This window comes from Sciurus vulgaris (assembly GCF_902686455.1).
Source record: "Sciurus vulgaris genome assembly, chromosome: 2".
In the NCBI taxonomy this organism is placed as follows: domain Eukaryota; kingdom Metazoa; phylum Chordata; class Mammalia; order Rodentia; family Sciuridae; genus Sciurus; species Sciurus vulgaris.
In genome coordinates, this window is record NC_136462.1 from 92419775 (window position 1) to 92431934 (window position 12160).

General features: G+C 35.2%; 1 protein-coding gene across 3 annotated transcripts in view; it reads left to right on the forward strand.

The window, feature by feature from the left end:
• TMEM62 (transmembrane protein 62) overlaps positions 1-12160 on the forward strand; it is a 44053-nt gene that overhangs the window by 30548 nt on the left and 1345 nt on the right. For all 3 annotated transcript variants that reach the window (XM_079127779.1, XM_079127781.1, XM_079127780.1), the window contains 3 exons: positions 952-1036; positions 5896-6000; positions 9935-10053. In XM_079127779.1, the coding sequence (XP_078983905.1) occupies positions 952-1036; positions 5896-6000; positions 9935-10053 (309 nt within the window). The remainder of the gene's footprint in view (positions 1-951; positions 1037-5895; positions 6001-9934; positions 10054-12160) is intronic.

The following is a 12160-nucleotide window of genomic DNA, read 5'->3' on the forward strand; positions in this document are numbered from 1 at the left end:
GTTAAGAGCTTAATCTTACTTTCTTGCTTTTCTCTCCCCCTGACTCTCTTTCTCCTCCTTGCTTTCCACTCTATAGCGCGCGCCCTTTCTCTTTCCTTTCTCTTTTCCCCTCATTTTCTCTCTTACCCTGCAGGGAAACACTCTGTTTGCTTAATAAACTCCCTTATGTGGAAAAAAAAAAAAAAAAAAAAAAAAAAAAGCTTAATCTTAGAAACCCTCCTTACTATCCACCACCCCCAAAACCAATCATAAGTCCAGATGTCACCTGTGCTTCTGACCAACTGGCTATAAATTGGAGGTTCCCACGGCTTCCTTCCTCAGGTTCAAAATTTTCCTAGAAAGCCTCCCAGAACTCAGGAAAATAGTGTACTTACTAGATTATTGGCTTAGGAGAGAATACAACTCAGGAACAGCCAAATGGAAGAGATACTAGGGTAAGGTATGGGGGTTGGGTGTGAACTTCCATGCCCTCCCCAAACACATGCTGCTTTCCCAGCAACTCCACGTATTCACCAACCTGGAAGCTCTCTGAACCCCTTCAGTTCGGGTTTTTATGGAGGTTTCATTAAATAGGCATGGTTGTTTAAATCCTTGACCATTAGTGATTAATTCAACCTACAACCTCTCTCCCATCTCTGGTGTGGTTGAAATAGTCTTGTTATTCATCAGAGAAGACACTCCTTTTCTTTATCATTCCACAGCTTGTCCAGCTGTACATAAAAACCAAATATAACAAAAGATGCTTTATTTTTTTCTGTTACCATTTAGAAAATCATAAGGGTTTTTAGGAGCTGTGCCCAAAAGCTGAAATTGAAAACCAAAATTCATATTTGTTATTATATCATAATATCACAGATGTCATTTTCATTTTTGTTAATGAGGCCAGTTTGAAAACCTTCACTGGAGCTGTCCGCATGTATTTATTCACATTAACATCTTTTTTCTCTGCAGGCCCGGGTCCTTTTTGTGCTGATTGTGCTGATCCAACTCTTCATTCTCATTACTTTTAGGTACCTAGAATATCCAGAGTTTAAAGGTTAGTCATGGTTATTTTCATCCTTAGAAGACTTTAAAATATCATATATTGTCCTATTATGAAGTGATATATAACAATATAAATTGTTTTTACATGAGCTTGTGAGATGCATTCTTCAAATCATTACTGCTCTTATCTTTTTTTTTTTTTTTTCTCGCAGTACTGGGGATCGAACTCAGGGCCTTGTGCTTGTGAGGCAAGCACTCTACCAGCTGAGCTCTCTCCCCAGCCCTAATAATGCTCTTATCTTGAAGAACATTATTATTATGTTTGCTGCTTTATGCCAGTAAAGTGAGATTCAATCAAAATGAGGGTAAAATACAATATAGCTCAGAATGGCCAACTTTTAATATAAGTAACTATTTAATGTAATTTTATATATGAAATACTTTTAAATAGAATATAACATTTCAGTTCAGATATTCAAAGATAAGGCACTAAACAAAGCTTGACAAAACTTTTTTTTTTTTTTCTTTTGTACTATGGATTGAACCCAGGGGTGCTTTACCACTCAAGCTCTATCATGAGCCCTTTGTATTTTTTTATTTTAAGACAGGGTCTTGCTAAGTTGCTGAGGATGGCCTCAAACTTGGGATCCTTCTTGCTTTAGCCTTCCAAGTTGCTAGGATTATAGGCATGTGCTATGATGCCCAGCAGAGCATGACAAAACTTAAACGATGTGTATATAATTTTGAATTACATACACAGAGCAGGCTATAGAACAGTTGTAAAAGAGTTGACTTTGCCTGGAATGCTTCCTTCCCCAGGGACAGCTGTCTGTCCTTGTGTGTGTTCTCTGCCTATATTTGCCAGGATACTGAGCTGACTAGCAGAAAACTGTTAATAAGTTATTGAATAGTGAAGGTAAATTGATAATCATTTATTTGGATAGGTGCTAAAAGTTTTTACTGAACCTGTATAGGTGTGGGTTTGGAACACTCAAAAGGCTGTTGGCTACTTATTTCCTCTTACATAGTATCCTATCAGTATACCTAGGCTAATATTTTGGATAGTGGTACTTTTTTTTTTGGTACAGTGAAGCTGCCTATAGGTATGTTAAAACAGAAAAATAACACATTTTCCACTCATGCTTAGTAAAACAAATACAAATATTTCTATGTAAAAGCACTAATACTGACTATTAGCAATAGAGAGTTATGAGCATGTACGTACATCTGGATAACCTTTTGCATTAGTTTTCCACTATGTTCATTATTCACTGCTTACATTAACTTTGATTCTCTATCTTGTGACTCTGTGTAGACCGATAGCTATTAAGTGGTAAAGAGTAATCATCCTACATTCTTGGTTTGCTTGAAAACCTTTCTCTTTTCATTGCTTGTACTTATTGTAACGATCACCAAATCTGGCAGTATATGACAATCACCTAAGGACATTTCAAAGAAATATAGATTCTTAGGCCCTATCTCAGACCTACCGAACTAAAATGTCTGAGGGAGGAATCTGAGAATCTCCATTTTGAAATACTTCCCAGGTGATTCTGAAAGGCAGCCAGGTTTAGAAACCACTTTATAGTCTGAAATAAAAAATAGAGGAACATAGAAAGTCATAGCCTTTTTATAGGTATTGATAGGGGTTTTCCATTAGCTTCTAAGTTTTTTGAGGGTTGAACTTATGTTACTAATTTTAAAGTAACATTAGAATTACTTATTAATAGTTTTATCTAGTCACTTTCCTTAACTACAACACATAATTCCACATACTTGATTGTCTGGCTTAAAAACAATATGATCTTTTTAAGATGCAAAAAATCTAGTTTCAAAGTGTATTTAAAAAGCTTTATGACAAAGTTTTAAAATAAAGTTTATATTAGTTTGCTAGGGTTGACATAACAAAATATTACAGGCTGGTTGGCTCAACCAACAAATATTTGTTTTCTCACAATTCTGAAGACTTGATGTTCAAGATCAAGTTTTTGTTGTTGTTGTTTGTTTTGTTTTTTCCTAAGGCCTCACTTCTTGGCTTACAGATGGCCACCTTCCCACTGTATGCTCACATGGTTATCCCTGGGTCTGTGTTGTTTGTGTCCTAATCTCTTTTTTATAAGGATACCAGTCACATTGGATTAAGACCACCCATATTACCTCATTTTACCTTAATTACCTCTTTAAAGGCTGTTTCTCCAAATACAGCCACATTCTGAGATACTAGAAGTTAGAACTTTAACATATGACTTTGGAGGGATACAAGTCAGCTCATGTCAAGCTATAAAAAGGGTTATATGCCTTTTTATAGACCCTTTCTCTAAATGTTGAACCAAAATGATTGAATTTAAAAAGATATTCATTTGAGGGTCGGGAGTGTAGTTTAGTGGTAGAATGCTTGCCTAGCATGCACAGGCTGTGTTTGATCCCTGTGAGCACTGAAAGAAAAGAAGGGAGGGAAGAATGGAAAGAAAGAAAGAAAAAATATTAATTTGAATTGCAGATACAAAGATCTTCACAGTCCACACGTGAGGGGGAAAAAAAAAAAGAAAGTAAAACATTCAGTTCTCAAATTACTACTTGCTGGGTCAATTTTCTTGCTCTTGCTTGAAAACTGGACATTTTTTGCTGTTCTTTTTTTTTTTTTTTAAACTCTCATTTTGGTATGTCAGTGTTCTGTCCTATTTTTTCTTCATCTCTGATCCTCTTTCTGCATTTTCTTCAGATTTGTCTTTGCATAAGCCTCAAGTAAGTAAGGTCTGCTGCCCTCATCTTTTTTTTTTTTTTTTTTTTTTTTTTTTTTAACATCTGCTCCTTTGGAAAACTAGGCTGTTTAGCACTTCAGTCATCAAGGTTTTATGGATACTTCCCACATTTTAGTGTCTGTGCCTGATTTTGCTTACTGAATTCCCAAGTGGCTGCTAGATATTTCTACAAAGAAACTCCTGACATCCCTCACACCTGCTCCCCTCATCCCTGGTTTGATTTTCCTATGTCACTCATGGCACCTTTATTCCTTACTTCATTTTTCATTCATTCACTCTTCATTCCCTAATGCCAAATAATAATAATAATTATTATTAATAATAATTATTATTAATGATTATTATTATTATTATTATTATTATGCAGTGCTGGGAATTGAACACAGGGCTTTGTGCTTGAAAGGCAAGCACTCTACCAACTGAGCTACCTCCCCAGCCCTCCCAACATATTATTAAAACCTTTTTCAAATGTTTCTTTTCCTTTTGAGGGGTAACCAATGTTATGTCAATACTACCTCCTCTCATGATTCCCAAACAGACTTCTAACTGTTGCTTCTGTAGCCACTCTGTCCATCTAATCTATCATTTTCATCATTAGGCAGTAATCCTTCTCACAGCGTTTTATCTGTAAGGCTTTTTGGTCATGGAAGTGATTTTATGGATGAAATGCCATGATTAAAAATCAGACACCTCTGCCTGACATTAAAGATTCTCTACAAACTAGTTTTACTTACAGTAACTAACCATGTCTTCAACCAATTACTGAAATTTCAACTTAGATAATTTTTCACTGTTCCCTATACAAACTATGCTTATTTATGCTTCTGTGTTTATGCCCAGGCTATTATTCCTACCTTAAATTATTCTTCTAAACTTATTTAAATATTAGTCTCCTGTATGATTTACTTGAAGCCATCTTTTCTTGTACCCTTTACTCTAACCATTCCAAGTCATAATGAGTTCTCACTTGTCTGAATCCCTATAGTCTTTTCTGATGATTAATTCTTTATTAATTTTTTTTCAGTGCTGGGGATTGAACCCAGGGCCTCAAGAATGCTAAGCAGGCCCTCTATCACCGAGCTATGTCCCAGTCCCCAATTCTATACTTAATTAGCTAAGCATCTTACTTTACGTAACCTCTTCAATTAATATATTTTCTCCTCAATCAGATAAATAATTTGAGAAGTACCAGACTAGAACAAAAAATCTGAGAGAGTAATACAATGAGAAAAGTGTTATTAGGCTTTGTATAAAATTAATTGTCAGGAAGCTGAATAATGTTATAAGTATGAAATGAGTGTGCTGGCCTATTAGCAAAATCATAACTTATTTAACTTACATTAGACTGTCTTTCATCAGGACCTGCTCTTTAAATATTTGTCTAGTGTCACTGAGTGTGCATTGAACTTTTTATCATAGTCTTCTGATGATTGGTTTATGACCAGCTCCATGATGAATAAAATGATTATCCATGGCCACAGAATGGAGCTTCTTTGAGTGAAGCACTTATACTTGAGCTTTTTGGCATCATATTTTAAGAGCATATCAATTGGGAGAGCTTTAGGGGTGCCTCTTAATTAGAATGACAGGACTGTTTGTTAAGAACTGTATCACATATAGGGAAGGACTATTGGAACAGATACTCATATTTAAGATCAGAATGGAGAAATTTTGATATTTCTTTTAGGTACTTTTGATATATTTTTGATACATCTCTTGGAAGTTTATAATTTGGTTACTAAGTCCTATGGAAAATAGAGACTTAATGATCCTTTGAACATAGCACTATCTTTCAAACCTACATGAAAATAAAATAGTACAGACCTCTGGCAGGTATGTCTATTTTTAGTCAAAAATATGTATGAGTTCAGTATGTTACAGTATATATAAATGTAATTATATGCATATATATAGTCTCATAACTAAACCATTTTTTGAACTTTCTACCCTATATAATTCTATTAGCTCACCAGTATTCTAAATTTTTTTTAAAGTATTCTAAATTTAAAGTGGTATCTGTATAGTTGCCATGTAACAAAGGATTTGCTCAATATAGAGCAGATAGCCCGTGAAAGTCTTCTAGAAAATGTTATAAAGAAATTAAATTTTGCGTATGTTCGCTGACTTATTAAAAATTTGTTCTGTTTAGAACCTCCACGATTTATAAATCTGACGTCATTTTCCCTTCATCTCTTGAGCAAAATAAACATCTTCTACTATTCTATGTTGCTGATGACCCTGTATGTAGTATTTGGTAAGTAAATTAATAAACTTCAAATTATAGAGAATTCTGTCAAAGAATATATTGAGATTTTGACAATAGAATAACTTAGACTCTTGAGAGTATTAACAAATAGTCCATGAGTCTTTATAAATCATTTCTTGGGATATGGTTTGGGGAAATAAAGTTCTTTCTTAATACATTTAAAGGACATTTAATCAATGCCCAGTTAATATAAGGATGCTGAGAAAACCATTAGGGAATTAGTATTTGTATGGAAATGTAGTAGAAGATGGAAGTTCATCTTAAATGCCACCTCCTCAAAGCAACCTTGTTTGATTACCTTCAAGTTTTACCCTTAGTCTGATCACATTTAATTTCATATCAGAATTTATGATTATCTCCTATATTTATAATTTTTCCTTAATAGAATATCTGTTGCCATCATGTCTGTCTCTATGACCAGCACTAAGCACAATACTTAGTATGTAGTTCAGTGAATATGAATAATGTGTGGCACTGAAAAACTCATGTCAGAAAAGAAAAGCTAAGGTGAGCAATGAGTATAGGCATATCTGAGATTGTTGTATTGATTGTTATACCAATACTTATGAAGTCACTTAGCGGTTCATATATATGGAAAGCACTGCAAGTCTCTCTTCTTTTGGTTTTTTGTTCGGGTTCTTCAGGGACTAAAAGTCAATTAGAAGTAGATTAGCTAACTGGTTGCCTAGTCAGTTTTTGTTTTACACTGTTTTTCTACTTTGGACTTTGCTCATTAGTAACTTCCAGTAGAGAACAAACTAAAATTATGACACTACAGTGTTATAAAGCAAGCAATGACTCATCCCCTTTGGAGATAATTTCTCTCTCGCTCTCTTTTTATTTAAGTGTGGGGGGTTTGAACCCAGGGCTGTGAAATTGCTAGGCAAGCACTTCATCACTGAGCTATACCTCCAGCTCCTGAAGATAAGTTCTCTTGTTAGAAGATAGGTTGGAGCTGTTTTTGACAATTGTCTTGCACTAGAGAGCCAAGCAAGTGGTTTTCCTGGGCTGCAAAAAAAAAAAAAAAAAAGAAAAAAGAAAAAGAAAAGAAAAGCAATTAAAGGGCAAAAATTGCTCCATTCAAAAAGTTGAAATTAATGGAGTTTTTCTAATGTACATCTGAGAAAATTGCTTATTACACTTCCTTTTTTATTTCCTTTTGGTTATATGTAACATTAAGATTCATTTTGACATAATTAAAAAGACATGGAGTATAATTTGCTCAAATTCAATCCCTATGTCCCCTTTCTCTCCCTTCAACCTTCTCCCTGTTTGCTTCTCACTGCTCTATTGATCTTTCTGCTATTTACTTAAAAATATTTTTAGTTGTACATGGACACAATACCTTTATTTTATTTATTTTTATGTGGTGCTAAGGATTGAACCCAGTGCCTCACATTGCAAGACAAGCACTACACCACTGAGCCCCAGTCCCAGCCTCTGCTATTTACTTTTATTTTTTTTTCTTTTTGGTTAGTGTCTTGTAGATATGCATGATGGTGGGATTAACTATGGTATATTCATAAATGTACATAGGAAAGTTAGATTCATCCCTCTGTTCTTCCCTTATTCTGTCTCTTCTCCCTCCTCTTCAGTCTCCTTCATCTAGCCCACCAGTCTCCCTTCTATTTTTATAGAATTACCCCCCACACACATACATTCTCTCTCTCTCTCTCTCTCTCTCTCTCACATACACACACACACACTTTTACCTTTCTCTTTCTATTTTTTTTTATCTCCTTATTTTGAATTCCTTCCACATATCAGAGAAAACATTCAGTCTTTGGCTTTCTGAGTCTGACTTATTTCACTTGGCACTATAGCCTCTAGCTCCTGTTTACCAGTAAATGCCATAATTTCATTTTTCTTTATGGCTGAGTAATACTCCATTGTGTATATATATCACATTTTCTTTATCCATTCATCTGTTGAAGGGTACCTTGGCTATTGTGAAGTGTGCTGCTATAAACATTGATGTGACTGTGTCACTATAGTGTGCTGATTTTAGATCTTTTTGGATAAATACTGAGGAATGGGATAGCTGGATCATGTGGTAGGTCCATTCCTAGTTTTTTGAGAAATCTCCATACTGCTTTCCAGAGTAGTTGCATTAAATTGCAGTCCTACCAACAATGTATGGGTATACCATTTTCCCCACATCCTTGTCAACACTTATTATCTATATTCTTTCTTTGAAACTGTTTGTTTTTTTGTACCAGGGATTGAACCCATGGGTAATTTACCCTAAGCCACATCCCTGGTCATTTTTATTTTAATTTTATTAAATTATCGAGAGGTTCTCACTAAGTTGCTTAGGGCCTTGCTAAGTTGCTGAGGCTGGCTTTGAATTTGTAATTATGAGTCACTGAAATTATAGGCATGGGCCACTGCACCTGGCCTTTTATTTGTATTCTTTTTTTTTTTTTTTTTTTTTTTTGTGCTGGGGATTAAATTTAGGGCCTTGTGCTTGCAAGGCAAGCACCCTACCAACTGTGCATCCCCAGCCCATGTTATTTGTATTTTTGATAATTGCCATACTGACTGGAGTGAAATGAAATTTCAATGTAGTTTTGATTTGCATTTCTCTGATTGCTTGAGTTTTGAACATTTTTTCATTTATTTGTTGGCCAGTTGTATTTCTTCTTTTGAGAAATGTCTGTTTAGTTCTTTTGTCCATTTATTTATTTTTATTTTTTTAAAGTTTTTAGTTGTAGATGGACACAATACCTTATTTTATTTATTCATTTTTATGTGATACTGAGAATCAAACCCAGTGCCTCACACACACTAGGTGGGCTGGGTTTTTGATGTCAAGTACTTTTGAGTTCTTCATATGTTCTAGATATTAATGCCTTGAGGAGCAGGTGGCAAAGATCTCCCATTCTGTAGGCATTCTCTTCACATTCTTAATTGTTTCCTTTGCTGTGAACAAGCTTTTTAAATTTGATACCATCCCACTTACTGATTTTTTGTTTCATTTATTGTGCTTTAGAAGTCTTTTTATGGAGCTGGGTTTGTGGTCCAGTGGTAGAGTGCTTGCCTAGCATGTGTGAGACCTTGGGTTTGATCCTCAGCACCATATAAAAATAAATAAAGGTTCATTGACAACTACAAAAAAAAATTTAAAAAAAAAGAAGTCTTGTTAAAGAATTGTTGATTATGTAGTCAGTGTATGAACTAATGGCTATGGGTCAACAGGAAAAGGCTAAAGTATGTTCACTATATTAGTAGGAAAGAGAAGTATGTGAATGCATTTTAGAAAGACTTTCATCAAAAAGTGGTTAGGTTGTATTGCTTTAAGGAGTAAATCTCATATATCTCAAAAATTAGCTTCAGTAGAATACCTATGCTGCTTTTTTTTTTTTTTTTTTTTTGGCAAGGGAGGTTACTGGGGACTGAACTCAGGGGACTTGACCACTGAGCCATACCCTCAGCCCTATTTTGTATTTTATTTAAAGACAGGGTCTTACTGAGTTGCTTAGTGCCTTGCCGTTGCTGAGGCTGGGTTTGAACTTGTGATCCTCCTGTCTCAGACTCCTGAGCTGCTGGGATTACAGGCATGCCCCACTGCACCCAGCTACCTCTGCTTCTTAAAGGAAATGTTATTATATTGAGTTTATTAGTGCAAGAGAGTATTTTTTAAATTATGAGTGTGATACAACCTGTTTTGGGTATCTATAAGCTATGTATCAATTCCAAGTATAGCATGTATGGAAATGATTTTATGATCCAGAGAAAATAGGGCAAATAGGTGGTTAGGATATCAGCTGTAACATAGAGTTTAGTAGAGAAGAAACACTGAAATAAAATGCTCATAGATGACTATTCTTGTATCTTCATTATTCCTATAAATGAATCTCAGGAGGTTTGTAATCAGGGTCATAGTTATTTAATCTTCTTTTCTATCCATTGCCTCCCTCAGGACCATGGTTTTTTGGTGAAATCATTGATGGCAAATTGGGTTTCTGCTTTTCCTTTGGGATATTTGTTAATGGACATTTCCTGCAAGGCGGTGCAACATTTGTAGCTGGAATTTTCCAGGTAAGAAGTCAGAAATACCATTTAAGAACATCTTGGTCTTGTTGGAACAATTGTGTGACAGTTATAAATTAAATCCAAAATCTTTTTTAAAAGTCCCAAATCTTAGGGCTGGGGATATAGCTTAGTTGGTAGAGTGCTTGCCTCATAAGCACAAGGCCCTGGGTTCAAATCCCCAGCATCACAAAAAAAAAAAAAAAAAAAATCCCAAATCTTAAATACTGTAGATCATTGTTCCTACTTTACTTGCAGGGTAGTGTTTAATAACTGATGTTTTGTTTGCTTCCTAACCCTTTTCTTCCACTACTCTTGTGTAAACTTTTAAAATACATGTTTTTGGCATTCAGAGTTGATCAGAGGTGAAAGAGGTTTTTGTTGTTTATTTAATTGTGCTTTTTCATTGGCAGAAAATGGAGTAAGGGATTTATGATAGAATAAGTTATATACTTTGAGTTAAACCAAAACCGATTATGATAAGGAAGAAGGAAAATATTTCAGGAGGAGGGAAAGGAAAAATATACACACAAGAAAAGTAGGTAATTATTTTGTAGAAACTTCAAAAATCAGACCTGGGCTTGGCAATGATATCTTAGCAGTATTGTTTGAGAAACACTGACATATTAGGTTTACATTTGATTCCTTTAAAACAAACATATAATTTAAAAATCCTCATCCATAGCAAAACTCCATAAAAAAAGACTTGAAAAATATTTATCTAATAGTTCCTTTGTTTTCACTCATCTAATGGGGCTGGTGGACCAAAATCTCAGTTATAATTTGAAGTTTTGGAAGATATCAAAAATCATTAGGCAAAATGAGTTCAAAGCCTCCTAACAGCAGTAAAACAAGATCAGCAAGATTAGGGACAATTAGGGGAAATCTTTACTTAGCAAACACTGACCCCAGTCCACAACATTCTCTGCACAGCAGCATGTAAGTAGATCCTGGGACCATTTCTCTTTCTTTCCCTCCATACTTTGGTGCTGGGGATTGAACCCAGGGCTTCAGGCATAGTAGACAGGCATTCTGTTGCTGAGCTACATCCTGGCTCTAACTTCCATTTTCTATTATATAGATGGAGGATATCTCTTAGATAAGCACTCTTTTTTTTTTTTTTATTTTTTTTGTTGTTGTTGATGGACCTTTATTTTATTTATATGTGATGCTGAGGATCAAACCCAGTGCCTCACACATGCCAGACAAGCACTCTAACTCTAGCCCATCCTAGGGCTGTTTGTTTTTGCGGTGCTGGGGATTGAACCCAGGGCCTTGTGCTTGGGGATCGAACCCAGGGCCTTGTGCTTGCAAGGCAAGCACTCTGTCAACTGAGCTATCTCCCCAGCCCCATAGGAGCACTCTTAAACCAAGTGAAACCTATATCTTGCCAAAAGGCATGCTTTTTTTTGTATAAAAATGTTTACATTCATATTTAAGCAATTGTATACTAATAATGAATTTTATGTATTATACAGGCTCCTGACTCCCAAATCTATATCTCTGATGTGGACATCTTCTCTGTACTTCAAGTGTCTATGTACAATTGCCGTTTTATATATTGCCTTTGATGTATAACAGGCATTTTTTTTTTTTTTTTTTTTTTTTTTTGCAGTGCTGGCGTTTGAACACAGGGCCTTATGCTTACAAGGCAAGCACTCTACCAACTGAGCTATATCCCCAGCCCTATAACAGGCATCTTAATATTATGTCTCCAATTGAAACTTTAATTTCCACCTCAAACCTGTGGCTCCAGTCCCACTTTCGACCTCATTCATTATCCGTTGCCAGTGTTGCCTTACAGAGCCCAAGACCTCTCCCACTTCTGGACTTTTCATTTGTTCCTTTTTTCTGGAATGCACTTCCCTCAACTGACTCATTCCTGTCCTTCAGGCTACACAGAGCTTCTCTTATTTACCCTCTTGTGACCCAATTATTTCCTTAACTGAATTTATCAAAATCTATAATTATCTTTTTTTGTTTATTTTTTCTTTTGCTGTTAGACTATAGCTCTATGATGGATCTTTTTTGACTTGTTCACTGGTGTGTGCCTAACCTAGAGCCTAGCACATTACCTGCTACATAATGGGTGCCAAATAAATATTTGTTGAATTGA